The following is a 21,256-nucleotide window of genomic DNA, read 5'->3' on the forward strand; positions in this document are numbered from 1 at the left end:
TATATATATATATATATATATATATATATATATATATATATATATATATATATATATATATAGTGCCCACCCATATTAGCTCTGGGCCCAGCCAAAATGTCAGGTCTGGCTACGCCACTGGATTACATATCTGAAAAACGTCTTATCCCCCAATTTTATGGCATTAGCTATCTTTTCTTCCATTTGCCTCTTCGCTTTACTGACAACATTTCCTGCTTCTCTTAGCTTATCCAAGTGTTCTCGCATGTCTTCTTCTTCTTTATATTGTATGAAGGCTAACCTCCTTTTCTTACCTTTTCAGCTACTACGTTTGAGAACCACAGTAACCTTCTTTCCCTCTTTCCTTTATGTAATTTATTAACATAAATGTTAGTTGCCTTTAAAATAGCTCCTTTCAGTCTTGTCCACTGCTATTCTACTTTCTTCAGCTGTTCCTATCCTGCTAACTCTTCCTTGAGAAATTCCCTCATCTCGGCAAAGTTAGTTCTTTTGAAATTCAGGACCTTCAATCTCGAATAAGCTCTCTCCTCTATCTTAATGTTGAACCACATCTTTCGGTGATCACTAGATGCCGAATGGTCTCCCACCGTGAGATCAGAAACATTCTCTCTGTTTGTAAGCACCAGGTCCAGAATAGCTTCATCCCACTTCGGTTCCGTTACGCACTGCTGAAACAGTTCTTCCTGTAGGAAATCCAAGATCCCTTTGCTTCTGGACAACCCCTCAGCAGGAATGCCCCAATCGACATCCGGCATATTAAAATCGTCTATCAGTACTACTACCCCTTTTCTTGCAATCTTGTGGATGTCTTCAATTAAATCTCTGTTCATTTCTTCTGACTTTGAAGGTGATCTGTATATTACTCTGATGTTCCTTTTCCTCTCTGCAGTTTGACCCACTCCGCTTCTTCTGTACCCCATGTATCCTGCAGTTCTGTCATTTATTCAATTCTGCTGCTTATATGTTTCTGTGCAGTGTAGCATCCTTCTAGCTGTAGTCGCTGCCTTATTCCATTGTTTTTGTCATCTTGATATCCTCAGATAGTATCATCCCAGAGTACCTCTCCTGGTCTATGTAGATCAGCCTCCTATCAAATACAGCTGCTTTGGATTTCTACAACTCCAGTTAGTAACTCTTCACTTCTTTTGCATTTCATTTTAGCTGCCAAACATTAGACCATTCTTCTAATTTTTGTTGATCAGTTCTCATGTTATCCACTCCCTGTGGGGTTTCTACTCTGTTGCAAATCTTTGTGTCATCTGCTAAAAAGCAAACTTTCCCTTTTAAATCATTGGTAATGTCATTCAGAAATATATTGAATAGAATCAGCCCCTGTACTTATCCCCAAGGCACTCCAATATTTACCTTTCTTTCCTCTAAGTGAGTTCTATTTATTACCAAGTGTTCCCTCCAAGCTGTGCAGGAGTACTTCACTTACGTTTCTGCCAGTAGAGAGTGCTGTTTCAGTATCGCATCTTCAATCAGTAGAGATGGGCAGGTTTCCTGGAGTCCTGCAGAGCTTGCCTGTCCCTTGTTATTGAAAATGTGATACTGAAACAGTACCCCCCCCCCCCCCCCCCCCCACTGGCAGGAATGTAGGTAGAGGACTCCACAGCTTAGGGGGAACATTGACCATCACCCTCTGTCATCTATCAGTCAAACAATTTCTGATAATTTTACTACCTTGAATCCCATCCTCAAGCTATTCGGTTTATTTTTTAGCCTCCTATGAGGAACAGCATCAAAGACTTTGTTGAAGTTAAAGTAGAACATATCCAACACATTCCTTTTATCCATATCTTTTAACAGATGGAATACTCCAAACTACATCTGATAGGTTAAGGTCACCCAGTATCAACACCTCCCCTTTTCCTTCTCAACTTTGCAATATCATCAATCAGGTCTCTATCCAGTTCTTCCATTGAGTTGGAGGCCTGTAGGCTCCAGTGTGGATTAGAATACCATCTCCCCTTTCCAACACAATTCACAGGGGTTCCTTTTTTCCTCCTCATCCCCTACATTTTAGCTGCCTTCTCCTCCTCCTTTTTTGCCGTCTCTATCTCTTCTGTATAGGTCATAGCTAGGTCATGAGACTGATTGAACCATGTCTCCATAATGGCCACAATGTGGAAAATTAAACAGAATGAGATGAAAATTTGCATAAGGGGAAAAACCAGTGAAAAGGTACATTGAGTTGAAAATAGACCAGATCAGTCTAGGTGTTCCAGAGAAATATGTCTCCCGCCCCCCCCCCCCCCCCCAAAAAAAAAAAAAAAAATTGCACAATATATTTCTGTAGGAGAAACCATTTCAGCTTCTGCAGGATAGAAACTGTTTTTCAGCTTCTGCAGGATAGAAACTGAAATAAGTGAAATGTAGGGTTTAGGGAATTCCTCTTTTCAAACTGCCTCACTTCAGTTCTCTGCTCTCCCCATTCTCAAAATCTACCCATTTCCCCAAACTGCCCCAATCCCAGAAACTAACTCCCACAGTTGAACCACTATCCCCAATTGTCCCAGCCCCCAAAACTATTTTTGATAATTGCTGCACCACTGTCCAAACTGCTTCAGTGCTAAACACTACGCACTGCAGAAGCTCTAGCTCCAAAATATACACCTACCCCCTCCTACCTCCGCTGCTCTCCAACTGGTCTAAACTCCAAAATTACCTCGCCATGCCCAAACTGCTCTAAACCCCAAAATTAACCCCTACAACTGTTCCACCAACCTCAAACTACATCATCCTCCTAAAATAATTCTACACAACAGCTTCCCAAGCTCTCCAACACTATTTGCTGCAGCTACACCATCATCCCCAAACTGTCCCCATCTATCCTACACACATTCATTCAAAAACTTACAAGAATACATACATACATATACACACACATACATATCCCCCTCCATACCCACCAACTCACAAGTAACAGACATAAATATGTCCACATATATAGTGGGGGTGGAAAGAATTCCATGAGCCTTACTTTACATGCTTTCCACACTGGTTTTGCATCTGCAGAATTGTTTTTGTGACTTTGCATCTCATATGATTATCTCTTGAAGCAGTTAGTTTACATAATATAGAAAATAGGCTAAATTTATACCATTGCCTCCTACTTTTACTCAGGACATATCGAAGTTGTTAAGTTACTTGTCACCCATGGAGCTGAAATCACATGTAAAGACAAGAAATCTTACACACCATTACATGCTGCAGCCTCCAGTGGGATGATTGGTGTAGTCAAGTATCTTCTGGACCTTGGAGTGGATGTAAGTATAGAATGTAAAAGGAATTTTTTAGCAGAAGCATGAAATTCCCTGTCCTTCCTTGGTTTACCTCATTTTTATGATAGGAAACACAATGAGCCATATAGCTCACAGTCTTAAGTGTTCCAGGTTGGAATATACTTGAAGAGCTTTCTAGGCATGCTTCTGTACTTGTGGGTTCTCATGTGGTGGTATAGTTGTTGTTTTTTTTTTACTTTCATCTTCAGCCATCTTAGGAGGATGCTCCCCAGGCCATTTTTGTCACCGTTGAGGCCTTACCAGTTTTTCTGTAGATGTATGTCTGATATTCTTATCTGAGGGGGTGATAGCTCCTGAATATTCTATTTATAAGTGAATTCAGTCTCTCTCCTCCCAAAATTACAGAAATCTTGTAAATTGTTAACCCCCCCCCCCCCCCCCCCGATAAGACAAATCAATCAGTATTAATTTATTGTTTGCATACCGCTGTATTCCTGGAAGGGTTCACCATGGTTTACAACATTTAACCCTTTATTCTCCAAGGACAAGCAGGCTGCTTGTTCTCACTGATGGGTGATGTCCACGGCACCCCCTCCAATCGGAATCTTCACTAGCAAAGACGTTTGCTAGCCCTCGCGCGCCCATGCGCACCGCGCATGCGCGACCGTCTTCCCGCCCGAACCAGCTCGTGTTTGTCAGTCTTCTTTTGTCCGCGCTCGGGACGGTCGTGTTTTGCCGCCGTTTCGTGCCCCTCAGAAGACCTCGCGTATCTTTCGCGTTTCTACTTTCTGTGTTTGTTTTAAAAAAAAAAAAAAAAAGATAGGTTCCCTTTTTTTCCCGTATTTCTAGCTTTTTGCCCGAGTAAATGTCCTTTCGCTTTCGGGAGCGGCCCTGTTGGCCGCCCTTACGGGTTTTTCTCTCTTTTTCTCTCGGTGCCTATTGTCATCATCGCGAATTTTGATTTCGCTGGCGCGATTTTTCTGTCCATGTCATCGAAGACTTCCAGCGGCTTCAAAAAGTGCACCAGGATAATCTCGCTCACTGATAGACACGTGTCGTGTCTTCAGTGTCTGGGGGCTGGGCACCGCCCGCAGGCTTGTAGTCTTTGTGCTCTTTTGCAGAAGAGGACTCGGGTAGCGAGATTAGCCCAGTGGAACGTTCTGTTTTCTGGCGCTTCGACGGCTACAGCATCTTGGGATTCTTCGAGTGCATCGGCGTCGGCAGCACCGAAGTCTTTGAAGATTGCATCGGCATCGACGGCATCGAGGCGAATTCCTCCTGCGTCGTCGGTACCGAGACTTCGGAAGAGTGCGTCGGCGTCGGAGGTACCGGGACCCCCTCTGGTGCTGATGTCGTCGGACGGTGGTGCTTCGTCTGGAGTGCAGGTGAGGGTTGTCCATTCCCCTGCTGGTGGCGGTGAGCCTTCGGGTAGGTCGCCGCCTGCCCTGAGGGCTCCTGCGGTACAGCCCCACCGGGATCGACCATCTTCGGCCACGGCCCTGAGGAAGCGACGTCTGGATTCAACGTCCTCCTCATCGGTACTGGGGGGCTCCGGTGATATGCTTCGTTCGAAGAAGTCGAAGAAGCATCGTCACCAGTCACCTTCCCGACTTGGTACCGGGAGCTCTGGGTCGCCGAGGGAGTCGGCACCCAGCAGGCATCGGCACCAGGAGGACCGCTCACCCTCCGTCCAAGAGGTGTCGGTGCGCTCTACCCCGGACAGCCCGGTACCGCCTCCGCGCCCGGAACAGAATCTGACCTCGCCGTCTGCACTGGCTTCTCAGTCTTTCTCCACAGCCGCTCTGCACGAGAGTCTCCGGGCCGTTCTTCCTGGCATCCTGGAAGAGCTGTTACGCCCTTCTCCTCCGGTACCGGGGGTGCTTGCGCCACCGGTGCCGTCGAGTGAGGCGCCGGCTGGCCCTTTGCCCGGGGTGAGGTCCCCGGTACGGCTTCGGCTGCCTCCCAGGTGGACTCCCCGACGACGTCGGGGGAGGGAGCTTCGCCGCTGCCGGCCAGGGAGTCCACTTCTCGACGCTCCCACCGTGGCCGTGTTTCCACGGAGTCGGAACAGGCACGGCTTCAGTCACAGGTTCGTGAACTTGTGTCTGACACCGATGGTGAGGCCTCGTGGGAGGCGGAGGAGGACAACAGATATTTCTCTGACGAGGAGTCTGTTGGCCTTCCTTCTGATCCCATTCCCTCTCCTGAAAGGCAGCTTTCTCCTCCCGAGAGTCTGTCTTTCTCGGCCTTTGTCCGGGAGATGTCTACGGCCATCCCCTTCCCGGTGGTTGTGGAGGATGAGCCGAGGGCTGAGATGTTTGAGCTCTTGGACTGTCCTTCTCCACCTAAGGACGCGTCCACAGTACCCATGCATCATGTCCTAAAAAAGACATTGCTGGCGAACTGGACCAAGCCACTAACTAATCCCCACATTCCCAAGAAGATAGAATCCCAGTATCGGATCCATGGGGACCCAGAGCTGATGTGCACTCAGTTGCCTCACGACTCTGGTGTGGTGGATCTGGCCCTAAAGAAGGCTAAGAGTTCTAGGGAGCATGCTTCGGCGCCCCCCGGGCAAAGACTCTAGAACCTTAGACTCCTTTGGGAGGAAGGCCTATCATTTTTCCATGCTCGTGGCCAAGATTCAATCATACCAGCTCTACACGAGCATCCATATGCGGAACAATGTGCGGCAGCTGGCGGACTTGCTGGACAAGCTCCCTTCTGAGCAAGCCAAGCCGTTTCAGCAGGTGGTCAGGCAGCTGAAGGCATGTAGGAAATTCCTGGCCAGAGGGGTATACGATACCTTCGATGTTGCGTCCAGGGCCGCTGCTCAAGGTGATGCGCAGACTCTCATGGCTGCGTGCCTCCGACCTGGAGAATAGGATCCAGCAGTGGATTGCGGACTCCCCTTGCCGAGCGGATAACATTTTTGGAGAAAAGGTCGAACAGGTGGTAGAACAGCTCCACCAGCGGGATAACACTTTCGACAAATTCTCCCGCCGGCAGCCTTCAGCATCTACCTCATCAGGTAGACGTTTTTATGGGGGAAGGAGGGCTGTTCCCTACTCTTCTGGTAAGCGTAGGTACAACCCTCCCTCTCGACAGCCTGCGGCCCAGGCTAAGCCCCAGCGTGCTCGCTCTCGTCAGCAGCATGCACCTCAGCAAGGCTCCACAGCTCCCCAGCAAAAGCAGGGGACGAGCTTTTGACTGGCTCCAGCAGAGCATAGCCGATATCAAAGTGTCCGTGCCGGACGATCTGCCGGTCGGGCCACATGGCCTCCACAGTTCATGTGACTCCCATGGCTCGTCTTCACATGCGATCTGCTCAATGGACCCTAGCTTCCCAGTGGTTTCAGGCTGCTGGGGATCTAGAGGACGTGATACACCTGTCCACGAGTTTTCTCGAATCCCTGCACTGGTGGACGATTTAGTCCAATTTGACTCTGGGACGCCCTTTCCGGATTTCCTCAGCCGCAAAAAGTGCTGACTACGGATGCATCTCTCCTGGGTGGGGAGCTCATGTCGATGGGCTTCACACCCAGGGAAGCTGGTCCCTCCAGGAACAAGGTCTACAGATCAATCTCCTGGAGTTACGAGCGGTCTGGAACGCTCTGAGGGCTTTCAGAGATCGGCTGTCCCACCAAATTATCCAAATTCAGACAGACAACCAGGTTGCCATGTATTACATCAACAAGCAGGGGGGCACCGGATCTCGCCCCCCTGGGTCAGGAAGCCATCAGCATGTGGTTGTGGGCTCGCCGTCACGGCATGTTTCTCCAAGCCACATATCTGGCAGGCGTAAACAACAGTCTGGCCGACAGATTGAGCAGGATTATGCAAGCTCATGAGTGGTCGCTCAACTCCAGAGTAGTGTGCCGTATCTTCCAAGTGTGGGGCACCCCCTTGGTAGATCTCTTCGCATCTCAAGCCAACCACAAGGTCCCTCAGTTCTGTTCCAGGCTTCAGGCCCACGGCCGACTGGCATCGGATGCCTTCCTCCTGGATTGGGGGGAAGGCCTGCTGTATGCTTATCCTCCCATACCTCTGGTGGGGAAGACTTTGTTGAAACTCAAGCAAGACCGAGGCACCATGATTCTGATTGATCCCTTTTGGCCGCGTCAGATCTGGTTCCCTCTTCTTCTGGAGTTGTCCTCTGAAGAACTGTGGAGATTGGAGTGTTTTCCGACCCTCATCACCCAGAACGAAGGGGCGCTTCTGCATCCCAACCTCCAGTCTCTGGCTCTCATGGCCTGGATGTTGAGAGCATAGACTTTGCTCTTTGGGTCTGTCGGAGGGTGTCTCCCGTGTCTTGCTTGCGTCCAGGAAAGATTCCACTGAGAGGAGTTACTTCTTTTTATGGAGGAGGTTTGCCGTCTGGTGTGACAGCAAGGCCTTAGATCCTCGCTCTTGTCCTACACAGACCCTGCTTGACTACCTTCTGCACTTGTCTGAGTCTGGTCTCAAGACCAACTCCGTAAGAGTTCACCTCGGCGCAGTTAGTGCTTATCATCGGCGTGTAGAGGGTAAGCACATCTCTGGACAGCCTTTAGTTTTTCGCTTTATGAGAGGTTTGCTTTTGTCAAAGCCCCCTGTTAAACCTCCACCAATGTCATGGGATCTCAACGTCGTTCTCACCCAGCTGATGAAAGCTCCTTTTGAGCCACTAAATTCCTTCCACCTGAAGTACTTGATCTGGAAGGCCATTTTCTTGGTGGCTGTTACTTCAGCTCATAGGGTCAGTGAGTTTCAGGCCCTAGAAGTGGATGCACCTTATACTAAGTTTCATCACAACAGAGTAGTCCTCCTTACACACCCTAAGTTTCTGCTGGTGTCAGAGTTCCATCTGAATATGTCCATTAGCCAGCTATCCCCTAATGAGCTAGGTTGGGGCAGGCTGGTTAATGGTGATGTTTGGTCTGCTATCCTGCTAAGTAACTGTACATAAGTAATGTCACACTGGGAAAAGACCAAGGGTCCATCGAACCCAGCATCCTGTCCATGACAGCAGCCAATCCAGGGCAAGGGCACCTGGCAAGCTTCCCAAACATACAAACATTCTATACATGTTATTCCTGGAATTGTGGATTTTTCCCAAGTCCATTTAGTAGTGGTTTATGGACTTGTCATTTAGAAAACCGTCTAACCCCTTTTTAAAGTCTGCCAAGCTAACCGCCTTCACCATGTTCTCCTGCAACGAATTCCAGAGTTTAATTACGCGTTGGGTGAAAGGTTTTCTCCAATTTGTTTTAAATTTACTACACTGTAGTTTCATCGCATGCCCCCTATTCCTAGTATTTTTGGAAAGCGTGAACAGACGCTCCACCTGTTCCACTTCACTCATTATTTTATATACCTCTATCATGTCTCCCCTCAGCCGTCTTTTCTCCAAGCTGAAAAGCCCTAGCCTCCTTAGCCTTTCTTCATAGGGAAGTCGGCCCATCCCCACTATCATTTTAGTCGCCCTTCGCTACACCTTTTCCAATTCTGCTGTATCTTTCTTGAGATGCGGCGACCAGAATTGAACACAGTACTCAAGGTGCGGTCAACTCCATGGAGCGATACAACAGCATTATAATATCCTCACACCTGTTTTCCATACCTTTCCTAATAATACCCAACATTCTATTCGCTTTCCTAGCTGCAGCAGCACACTGAGCAGAAGGCTTCAGTGTATTATCGACGACGACACCCAGATCCCTTTCTTGGTCCGTAACTCCTAACGTGGAACCTTGCATGACGTAGCTATAATTCAGGTTCTTTTTTCCCTCATGCATCACCTTGCACTTGCTCACATTAAACATCATCTGCCATTTAGCCACCCAGTCTCCCAGTCTTGTAAGGTCCTTCTGTAATTTTTCACAATCCTCTTGCGAATTAACGACTTTGAATAACTTTGTGTCATCAGCAAATTTAATTACCTCGCTAGTTATTTCCATCTCTAAATCATTTATAAATATATTAAAAAGCAGCGGTCCTAGCACAGACCCCTGAGGAACCCCACTAACTACCCTTCTCCATTGTGAATATTGCCCATTTAACCTCACTCTGTTTCCTATCCTTCAACCAGTTTTTAATCCACAATAGGACATTTCCTCCTATCCCATGACCCTCCAATTTCTCTGTAGCCTTTCATGAGGTATCTTGTCAAATGCCTTTTGAAAATCCAGATACACAATATCAACCGGCTCCTCTTTGTCCACATGTTTGTTTACTCCTTCAAAGAATTGAAGTAAATTTGTCAGGCAAGATTTCCCACACAAAAGCCATGCTGACTTGGTCTCAGTAATCCACGTCCTTGGATGTTCTCTGAAATTTTGTTTTTAATAATAGCCTCTACCATTTTCCCCAGCATAGTCGTCAGACTCACCGGTCTATAATTTCCAGGATCTCCCCTGGAACCTTTTTTAAAAATCGGCGTTACATTAGCCACCCTCCAATCTTCCTGTACCAAGTTCGATTTTAAGGATAAATTGCATATCACTAGCAGTAGCTCCGCAAGCTCATTTTTCAGTTCTATCAGTACTCTAGGATGAATACCATCCGGTCCAGGAGATTTGCTACTCTTCAGTTTGCTGAACTGCCCAATTACGTCCTCCAGGTTTACCGTGAAGTCAGTAAGTTTCTCCGACTCGTCCGCTTGAAATACCATTTCCGACACCGGTATCCCACCCAAATCTTCCTCGGTGAAGACCGAAGCAAAGAATTCATTCAATCTCTCCGCTACATCTTTGTCTTCCTTTGTCTCCCTTTTACCCCTTGGTCATCCAGCGGCCCAACCGATTCTTTTGCCGGCTTCCTGCTTTTAATATACCCCAAAAAGTTTTTACTATGTTTTTTTGCCCCTAAAGCCATCTTTTTTTCGTAATCCCTCTTGGCCTTCTTTATCTGCGCCTTGCATTTGCTTTGACACTCCTCGTGCTGCTTCTTGTTATTTTCAGACGGTTCCTTATTCCATTTTCTGAAGGGTTTTCTTTTAGCCCTGATAGCTTCCTTCACCTCACTTTTCAACCACTCTGGCTGTCTTTTGGACTTCTGTCTTTCTTTTGTAAGTCGTGGAATATGTTTGGCCTGGGCCTCCAGGATGGTATTTTTGAACAGCGTCCATGCCTGTTGTACAGTTTTTATCCTCTCAGTTGCCCCCCTAAGTGTTTTTTTAACCGTTCTTCTCATTTTATCATAGTCTCCTTTTTTAAAGTTAAACGCTAACGTATTTGACTTCCTGTGTATAGTTACTTCAAGGTTGATATCAAAACTGATCATATTATGATCACTGTTATCAGGCGGGCCCCAGTACCATAACGTCCCTCACCAGATCATGCCCTCCACTAAGGACCAAGTCTAGAATTTTTCTTTCTCTCGTCGGCTCCTGCACCAGCTGCTCCATAAAGCTGTCCTTGATTTCATCAAGGAATTGTACCTCTCTAGCGTGTCCAATGTTACATTTACCCATTTTGTTTGCATCTCTGATTTCTTTTATCATTTCTGCGTCTACCTGCTCATCCTGACGAGGTGGATGGTACTACACTCCTATCACAGTCCTTTTCCCTTTTATACATGGAATTTCAACCCACAATGATTCAAAGGTGTGATTTGTGTCCTGCTGAATTTGTAATCTATCTGATTCAAGGCTCTCGTTAATATACAATGCTACCCCTCCACCACTCCGGTCCAGCCTATCACTACGATATACTTTGTACCCCGTTATGACAGTGTCCCACTGGTTATCCTCCTTCCACCAGGTCTCAGTAATGCCTATTATATCCAATTTTTCATTTAGTGCAATATATTCCAACTCTCCCATCCTATTTCTTAGACTCCTTGCATTTGCATATAGACATTTCATAGTATGTTTGTTGTTCCTATTTGCATGTACCAAGACAGCCGACTCCTCCCCAGCACTATCTAGAATCCTACCTAGGTGACACGTGAGGTCCGCCACCTTCGCACCAGGCAGGCAAGTCACCAGGCGATCCTCACGTCCACCAGCCACCCAGTTATCTATATGCCTAATGATTGAATCACCAACTACAACAGCTGTCCTAACCTTTCCCTCCCGGGCAGCACTTGGAGACATATCCTTGGTGCGAGAGGATAGTACATCCCCTGGTGGGCAGGTCCTGGCTACCAGGGGCATAAGTTATTACTGTCCTAACTTATGCCCCGATGATCAAAAGTAAATGCAGGCACTAGAGGCCACTAGCCCCAGAGGAGCACCCGCATTTACTAAGCACTGATGATCAGAGGGTTCTGGCGTGAGAGCGCAGGAAATACCACAGAACTCATTTGAATTAGATTTAAATGAGCTTTTCGGTATTCTGCCCATATGATCAGAGCACTAACCGGCTGTGTTGCTAAGCGCTAATAATCAGCCGAGATAGATGGCTAATTCCCGCTGAATATTGGTGCTTAGCGTTTTAAGGCTATTTAACCGGCCAGGAGCGGCTCCTGGCCATTTAAATAATGCTGAATATCGCGGTGCTGGGGGGGGGGGGGGGTGTTGTTTTCTATGTTGTTTGAATTAATTTTGAGATTGGTCAGTTGTTGAAGTCAGTGGTGTGCTGGTAAATGTTTAACAACAGGCTCTCTCCCCCATCCACCTCTGCGCCCCCCCCCCCCCCCCCCCCCCCCCCACACACACACACAAATTGCAGAGCTGGCTATTCCCAGGGAGAGAGTTAGCTGGTAAAGTATTAACAACAGGCTCTCTCTCCGGGCATATCACAATATCATAATTCTTCATGTACAGCCACAAAACAACCTTTTAGGGTAGATAGTGTTCACAATGAGCTCCTTTTATTACCGACCAAACAGAGATAAGAGTTTTTAGTTTTTATTTTTGGCGCACAGTATAAGTTATCACAAGAACAAAATATAAGAAAACCAATATGGGCTGCATTAGGGGCTTATATAGCCCATTTATGTATAAACAAAAGAAATCTGCATGAAACAAAATATTTATTTTGACTATTAAAACCACTTGCCCCTGAAACATGTTCAAAACAGAATAATTCATGTGTGTATCTAAAAGGTAAACTTCTACAAAACAGATAAAGATCTGATTCCATGTGTGCCCCAATGAAAGGAGAGTTTAATTCTACTTCCATTTAATTTCAATATATTCCATCAACTTTATAACACCAGGCTTCCCATGGTAGCTTACAACAACAGCAGTTAAGACAAACCCATCAGGAAACAGGATATCCTCACTGAAATTTGGCCATCTGTATTGTAAACAGTGTATTTATTTATTTATTTATTTATTTTTATAGTGTAGAAAAGTGAGCACAAAATACAGAGTTTAAAATTGATGTTTCTACCAGCTATAATAATTTTTAAAAATGTGTTAGTGATATTCAATTGTTATTTCATGAAATTTATATCTAGACTATATGGGAAGCTTTCAAATAAATTAAAAAGCAGTCCAATAAGTAAAAAAAAAACCCAAACGTTTGACCTCTACTTTTTAAGGCACTACCTATCCAATTGAAACAGCTTTAGAGTTGGTACAGAAGATGGGCAATAAAGAACGACAACGTGGATGCAGCAGCTCATAGGTTTGCTTGCTTTGGTTTGAGGAGATGACAGCTGTGCGGGGTAGTGAAAACAGAGATTTACCAAACTGGCTTCCTTACCGTGGAGTAGATAGGCAGCGCAGCAGGCTCATCACAGTTTCAAACCTCCTTGGTCCCAACTCCCGACAGTGTCCTTTGACTGCTGCGTCCTGCCTACGCGGAAACAGCAAGTTGAATCAGAGTAGGAGGGACGTGGCAGCAGAAGGACCCCAACGCCGGCATCCTGTTCTAACGACCGCCTGCAGCTACAGGTACGGTAGGATGACGACGACAGGCGGGGCAGAGAGGTTGAGGGAGGAAGGGAGCGGATGCGAGAGGGAAGAGAGAAACCGCAGGGACAAAAACTTAAAATGCATGGGGCAGCGGGAAGGGCAGCAGGGGAGAGAGAATCGGAACACGGACGCTGCAAGTGTTTTTTTTTGGGGGGTGGGCGGGGGACAATGCTCCCCCAACCACTTGACAGTGACTTGTCCTCCCTCAACAAACGGGCCCAACAAGAAGTCTGCTTAAAATAATTCTTACCAGACTGCTTGCTGTGACGGTGTACAGCTCCACGACCAGCTGAGCGTTGCTGAGGTGAACCAGCCCATGAGTGACGAGAGCACAAATCTCTTGCCAGTGCAGCACAAGGAGGCAGGGCTGCCACACACCGTGCATGCACCAATATCAGGTGACAGCTGGTGTGTTTGGGCACACGTGCCTCCAGCCTCCCACTGTAATTTGTGGGGGGAAAAAAATCTTCGTCCCTGCTGACAGCTGAAGAACCGGCTTGCAAAATTCTTCAAAAATTAACAACCGGCTCTGCAGAGCCAGTGCGAGCCAGCTCCAGCACACCACTGGTTGAAGTAGTCATTCAGATTAGATGGGTTTATCAATTTGTACCATAACTTATGGAAATATACAAGGAACAGCAGCTTTCATGCTATATATTTTTATTAAAATATACTAAGGACAGTAGGTGAGTTAACATTGTTGGACATGAAATTAGAAAAGTGTTTGTTCTGTACTCGTAATAGAAAATTTTAATAACTGGATTTGAAATCATATTTCAAAAGGGCTATCACTTAATATTTGATAGAATGTAATCTAATCTCTATTCATTAATCTTTTTTCAACAGATGAATGAACCAAATGCTTATGGAAACACACCCCTTCATGTAGCTTGTTACAATGGCCAAGATGTTGTGGTGAATGAACTAATAGACTGTGGTGCTAATGTAAATCAAGTGAATGAAAGAGGTTTTACTCCTTTACACTTTGCTGCTGCATCGACACATGGAGCGTTATGTTTAGAACTTTTAGTCTCTAATGGAGCTGATGTAAATATTAAGGTATGTAGGCTTATGTTTCAAATGCACACACAATTTGTGCATTTATGCATGTATGTGCAGACATAGGTCTGTAAATGCTGTCATTTTTGTCATTTCCATCCTTAATCAGCATGTAAATGTTACTGCCTGTTTTAGAATTACCACAACAGTTCATATGTACATAATGTCCTAAATCTTAAACCAATTAAAAATGTTTTTTTTCTCCTTAATTAGGAGATTTGATTTTATCAGAATGTATTTGATATTTAATATTATACATTGAATATGACTGTTCCTGTTGTTTTATTGTTTTCAGACTTTTATTGTTTTATGTGACTTGTAAACCATTTTGAATATTTTTTTAATCAAGAAAATGGTATATAAATATAAATAAATAAATATATATGAATTAGATTCAAGTCAAACAAAAAAAGTTCTCATGCATATAAAATACATATTCACACACACCCCTTCCTATCATGTATATTACATGCATAATTTTTTTTTTTACTTCATATTTATCTTCCAGGATGAGTTCTAGCATAGCGTAGCTGTTTGTTGTATTTAGGATTTGTTTAAGATCAAGGTTGTGTGAGGCACTGACTCATTTAACGCACTAGGGGCCCCTTTTACAAAGTGGTGGTAAGCCCAATGCGGGCTTACCACTCGCTAAAAAGGAAGTACTGCCGGGCTACCGCAGCAGCCTGGTGGTACTTCCCATCCCCAACACACTGTCATATCCAGAGCTACAAAAATGTATTTATTTTTGTAGCACAGGTGTGTACCTGGCAGTAATCAGTTACTACTGAGTTAGCACGGGGGCTATATATATTGCCTAATTTCATACAAATTATTTACAGTGTGTAAATTATTCAAAAGTAGCAGTGCAAGCAACCTTCCAGCATATCGGATTCAAAGCCATCAGTTAACCAACTAACCCCCTTCCTCCCGGACAAGCTTTATACAAACCTGCCCCCAAACAATTAAATGGCAGATGAAATTTAATGTGGACAAGTACAAAGTAATGCATATAGGGAAAAGAATTCTAAGCATTAACTAAAATAAGTTGTTATCATGTTACCACGTTAGCATGTGCTATTAGTAGCTAGGTTTTATTACATGAAATGGGACGTACAGTGAAATAACTCAGTGGTATTGGTACGCTAATGCCATAGCCCATGTTAGGAACTCTAGCTGTATGTCCCCACTGGGTTCTATATTAAGAGTTATCTCAGTTTGTATTGGCAAGTAAAAATACTAGATGAATGTTATGAAGAGAGAAAAAAAACCCAAAGTCTTATTATCATAATACCTCTGTATAAATCTGTGGTGCTCCAACACCTTGATCATTGTGTGTAGTTTTGGTTACCTCATCTTAAAAATAAATAAAAAAAATATATAGCAGAACTGGAAAAGGTATAGAGATGAGCAACAAAATGATAAAAGAAGATGGAACGCTCTCTTATGAAGAAAGGCTGAACAGAGTAGGGCTCCTCAGCTTGTAGAAGACAACTGAGGGGGTTGTGACATAGGTTTAAAAATTGATGAGTAGGGTTAACAGGGAATGGTTGTTTACAGTTTCAAATAGTAGAAGGACTGAGAGGCACTCCATGAAACTAGTAGCAGATTTAAAAAAAAAGAAGTGTGTATTTTTTTAAAATCTCAGTTGAAGTTCAGTTAAGCTGTGGAATCTTTCAGGGGGATGTGGTCAAAGTTAGTATCCAAATGGTAGGGCAAGTTTCTGGAGGATAGTCCCATTGACACTAACTTAAAGTACTTACTAGACCTGTAGGTATTGCCACCTCCTGCATGTGGAAATAAACAACAGGGGATCTGTAGATGTTATCAAATGAGCCTTATTACTGGAGGCAGAATACTGGACTTGACGGACCATTAGTTTGACTCAGCATGGCACGAATGTTCTTACAAAATGTTGTGGTTTGTGGTGGTGTTTTTAATCTGTGGAAGCTAAAGTGATTGAATTTGTTTCCTTTCATTTCATTAACCATATTTATATTTTCACTCTCAAAGCTGGGACCAGTATAAAATTTCCTAAACTCAATTTCTGGTCATAGGTAGTAGTAATTCCACACAAACTGTTTTTATTACTAAAACTAGTAAAAAAGGCCCGTTTCTGAAACCAATGAAACGGGCGCTAGCATGTGGTTTTTTTTGTGTGTGTGTGTGTGTATGTGTCACAGAGTTATTTTGTGTGTGTGTGTATGTGTGTGTGTGAGGGTGCGGTGTGTGTGCAGGTTGTTGTGTGTCTTTTTTTGTTTTGTTTTGTTTTTTGCTTGGGGGTTGGGGGATGTGCTGGCAAAGTGGGTTGGATTGGTGTGTGGCTTTGAGGGTGTGTTTCTGTTGTATTGTGTGTGTGTGGTTTTGTCTGTCAAGGAGGTTTGTGGAGGGGTGGGTCTTTCTGTTGGTGAAATGTAAATGTGGTTGTAGGGGGGTCAGCCTTTGTTGAGTGTTGTTTTTTTTTTCCATGTTTTTTTTTTTTGTGTTGTGCTGAGGCAGCAGTGTTGTTTTAGATGGGCGGAAGGTAGAGGAGCACGTTCTTTGTCTGTCGGTATTTTTTGGCCATTTCAGGGCTGCTGTAGGGGAATGCTGGAAGAGAAATGTGCTGTTGGAAGCAGCGCCATCTTTTTCCATTGGGCTGGGGTTCTGGGCATCCTGGAGGTAGGTGACGGCTTGCCTGAGGACAGGGATGGTTGTTTTAAGTTTGCGGAAGGGAGAAGAGCATGGTCTCGGGCCGTCGTGGGGTGATCCGGTATGTTTGGTCCATTTCAGGCCGACTGCAGGGGAATGCTGGAACATTTATGCGCTGCAGGAATTAGCGCCGTCTTTTTCCGGGTGCTCGGGGAATCCCCGAGGTGGGAGACAGCTTGCCTGAGGCTGGGGATGGTTGGGCACGGCCTTGGCCGCTTCGGCAAAACGGAAAGAGGAAGGGGGTGGGGAGTTACCTGCAGCCGCCTGAGAAACCATGTATTTTTTGTTTGTTTTGTATTATTAGTTTGCATTTCTGTTGAAGAAAGAGTGGATGCCTTTTGAATGATGGAGGTGGTGCGTCGGTGTGCGGTTGTTTCGTTAGTTTGGCAGCCAGTCTCCAGCGATTCCTAGGCAGGGAAGGAGTACTCCTCCCCCTTCCTTGGTCACTGTTTGCTGCTGGCTGGGTCGCGAGTAATCATTCCAGCTGGGCCGCAGCTTGTCCTGTTCGCCCACGTCCCAGATGGTGACGGGCAAGTTGTTTTCCGGCTCCTCTGACTCCATGTCAAGCGATCCCAAATATAGTCTGTGCTATAGGCCCTCTGGCACTCTTCAGTACTGGCATTAGGCGTTTAAAAATTTCTCCCCCCCCCCCCCCCCCCCCCCCCGGTCTATTTTTGCACATACCCACAGCAGGAATATTCTTCTCTCGTTCCAGCAGTGGTTCTGTGCTCTCCGTGCTGCACAGATAATGAGCCATTCTGCTGGGGAATGCTCCTCCCTTATTGTCACGTAGTTTCCTCTGATTGGTGCGTCTTACGTTGCCTAGTGTTGCCTGGGAACGGTGTTGTGATGGTCCTTTGTGTTTCAGAATGTTGAGGGTGTTTTTTCTGATTGGTCCGTCATGCGAGGGCGGGGCAGAGAGACATGGTCAGTGTTGTGGCTTCACCACCATGAATCCATGAACCCTTCGGTGAGTGACTGAGTGACTTCAGAACGTTGTCTTCAGAACGTTGAGGGTGAGTTTTATTATAGTAGATGTTGACCTTGCTTTTGCTTACTATTTGATGTGTGCACAGTTTGTTAGGGCTGAGTTAAGGAAAAAGCAAGTGCTGAAATGCTCTAAGTCTGTTTTATTAATTCCGAGCTACTATCCTTTTCCAAACTTTTAGTTCCCGTAGTTGTCCCCATTCTTCTTTTGTAGACTATTTTGTGCTTAGCAGTAACACTTTATGGTATTTGAATTCATTAGATGTTCATCATCAAGTTTAGTCACTGATTCTTGGCTTTAATATTTATTTGTTTGGATTTAACTCTGCCTTTTCAGTAGTAGTTCAAGAGGAAGTAACGTCACCATCAAGAATGGCTGCTTGAATGAAGAGATCTTTACTGTTCAGCAAAAATTGCAGCTTATTGATCCATTTAGCTATTGAGTTTGAGGTCTTTTGCTCGCTGATATTTCATAAAGCTCGGGCGCGCTATTTTGGATGGCGGGTTAGCAAAATCAGGTGATTAATGTGCAAGACTTTGGTTTTCCAACAGCGGGCTGTAGCCCTGGCTAGTATTCCACCGGAAATAGAGATGGAAAAGGGCACCAGACTCACCCAAGTCCGACTTGGCAGCTGCTGTAAAATCTACGCTCCCTATGTAAGTCGGGGAAACTGAGGACTTGATTAAGGCTATTGGTGTCTCCTTCCAAGTGATTCAATCTAAACTAAAGGCCCTAAGAGGTGACTTCATGACCTTGGGAGTGGATCTTTGGGGAGAGCTGGCCGAATTGGGTCAACGCTTGGCGGATATGGAGACATGCCTGGAGGAGCATACAACAGAATTATCAGGCATTAGTAAAATATTAGATGAGAATAAACAGAGCACTAGATACCTTCTGGATAAGATTGAAGATCTTGAAAATCAAAGCCGTAGGTCTAATCTCCAGTTTAGAGGAGTAGTGGTTTCAGATGGAGAAAGAGATTAGGAAGGAATAGTACCAAGAAGAGAAAGTGTACTGGAGCCATAAGAAATAACTGGGAGAAAATATAAAGTGTATAGAGAAAATGCTACATGATGTCCCAATTTATTCCTGTCCAGTGGGCACAGGCAGTGCAGTGATGCAATGGCTAGATGGTTGCTTCACTAAGCATTCCACAAGCAATTCTGTGTTGCTGTGCGAAACCGGGTGAAAAGTCACACTTCATTAAAGCAATGGCCAGAAGTATCAAATCCAGAAGGATGCTATCGGACTCCGAATCGCTTTTATAGGCAGGCCTAGACCCTAACATTTTCATGTCCCCAGGGGGCTTATCTAAGCTTATTGCTAAGGGAATTGATGGTTAAGTGAGTTGGATTTCTAAGCCATTTGTGTTCCTGGATGACTAATAGAGGGATTCATGGTAATGAAGAGTAACAAGATGATTTTTGGCACTTCTAAGCCTGAAAGGTCCAAAGAAACAAATGGGCAAGTGGTACGCTAGTTCCAATAGGATTGATAATGAACAAGCAGACACGATAAAGTATAGTTAGAAAGTCTTTATTGTAGAATAACTGGATAAAAAGGCATCTGACATGGTCATGCGTCACCTAGCAGTGCTGCTTTAGAGGCAATACTTCCTATATAATAATTCTTACCTCCAACGTTCTAATGTGCCTGGTACTGTGGCTCCCTCGGAGGTGGTCTGCTAGGCAGTTTAGAATGCACTGACGTCAGTGATGTCCGCGTGTTTCCCTACTCCTCCCCCTGCCTACCAATCAGCTCTCAATGCCCCCCCCTTGGCGCAACACCCAAGCCCCTCTGCCCCGGCGCAGCACCCAAGCCCCTACCCCCCCTCGACGCATCACCCAAGACCCTCCCCCCCGGCGCATCACCAAAGCCCCTACCCCCCCCCCTTCTCGGGCACATCAACTCCCTCGCCATCCGCAGCCGCCAATACTAACGCTGTCCGGCTGCTGCTGCTTCTCCTGTGGAGCAGCAGCGGCCGGTACAAAAAGAAAAAACCCAAAAAAAGATTTTTAACCTGAAACGCGGCTCCGTAGACAGCCATCTGGCATTGGCTGTCGTCACTGCAGCCGCTCCTCCTTTCCCCTCCACGTCACTGCCCCTGCAGGAAGACCCCGGAGGAGCGCAGTGACGTCGGAGGGGAGAGGAGGAGCGGCTGCAGAGATCACAGCCAATGCCAGATGGCTGTCTACGGAGCTGTGTTTCAGGTTTAAAATCTTTTTTTTTGCTTTTTTGCTTTTTGTACCGGCCGCTGCTGCTCAACAGGAGACGCAGCAGCGGCCGGACAGCGTTAGTATTGGCGGCTGCAGGTGGCGAGGGGGTTGATGTGCCTGAGGGGGGGTAGGGGCTTGGGTGATGCGCTGGGGGGGTAGGGGTTTGGGTGATGCGCCGAGGGGAAAGGGGAGGGTCGCTGGACATGGGTGGCTGCAGGGGGAGAGGAGGGTCGCTGGACATGGGTGGCTGCGGGGGGGGGGGCAGGGAAGAGGGAGGTGGGGAGGGGGTCCTGAGACCAGATTGGTGGCTGCAGGGGGGGGCAGGGAAGACAGAAGGGACGCTGCAGGGGGGGTAAGGGGGAGAGGAGGGTCACTGGACATGGGTGGCTGCAGGGGGGCAGGGGAGAGAGGTGGGTCGCTGGACATGGGTGGCTACGGGAGGGCAAGGAGAAAGGAGAGGAGGGTCGTTGGACATGGGTGGCTGCAGGGGGGCAGGGGAGAGGAGGGTCACTGGACATGGGTAGCTGCAGGGGGAGAGGAGAGTCGCTGGACATGGGTGGCTGCAGGGGAGAGAGGAGGGCTGCTGCACATGCGTGGCTGCAGGGGCAGAGGAGGGTTGGTGGGGAGGGGTCCTGAGACCAGATGGGTGGCTGCAGGGGGGGGGGGCAGGGGAGACAGGAAGGACGCAGCAGGGGGGGGGGGTTACCTTGCTAGCGCCCATTTCATTGCCTACCGAAACGGGCCTTTTATACTAGTTATATATATAAACCATAAATAACTTAAAAACCAATATAAAAACACAAGAAAAACCATTAGACATAATTCATTAGTATAACTTAAAACTAATTAAAGTGATTAAAATAAATGCTTAATATAAAAATAAATATAAACAGATATATAGATGTACTCTTGGAATCTAGCAAAGTATCTTATATACCCTTATGATGTGACGACGTCACTTCACTCAAAGTAAAACTAGAACAATTAAAAAGGTACTCAGCAATAAATATTTCAAAGTTAAAATAGGAGCAATATAATTGTGTAAGAAAAAATTGTTGAAAGTGAAAGAGAAACTTACTAGAATCTCCAGACCATGGGGGAGGGGGATCTCTGCGCCTAGCTGAAAAACTGGCTTTTAAACTGAGGCTGGATTACATGACTTTCTAAGAGTCAAATTAAACTTTATTGAACAGGACCAAAATCATAATAAAGT

The 21,256-nt window shown here is 45.9% G+C and overlaps 1 protein-coding gene across 1 annotated transcript in view; it reads left to right on the forward strand.

Moving 5' to 3' along the window:
• The window catches only part of LOC115458763 (serine/threonine-protein phosphatase 6 regulatory ankyrin repeat subunit A), a gene marked incomplete at its 3' end in the record, with an annotated part of 235,790 nt that overhangs the window by 33,890 nt on the left and 180,644 nt on the right, over positions 1-21,256 (forward strand). Inside the window, 2 exon segments of the mRNA XM_030188574.1 lie at positions 3,127-3,269; positions 13,939-14,151. Of these exon segments, the coding sequence (XP_030044434.1) occupies positions 3,127-3,269; positions 13,939-14,151 (356 nt within the window).

Source organism: Microcaecilia unicolor, unplaced genomic scaffold (assembly GCF_901765095.1).
Source record: "Microcaecilia unicolor unplaced genomic scaffold, aMicUni1.1, whole genome shotgun sequence".
Taxonomy (NCBI): domain Eukaryota; kingdom Metazoa; phylum Chordata; class Amphibia; order Gymnophiona; family Siphonopidae; genus Microcaecilia; species Microcaecilia unicolor.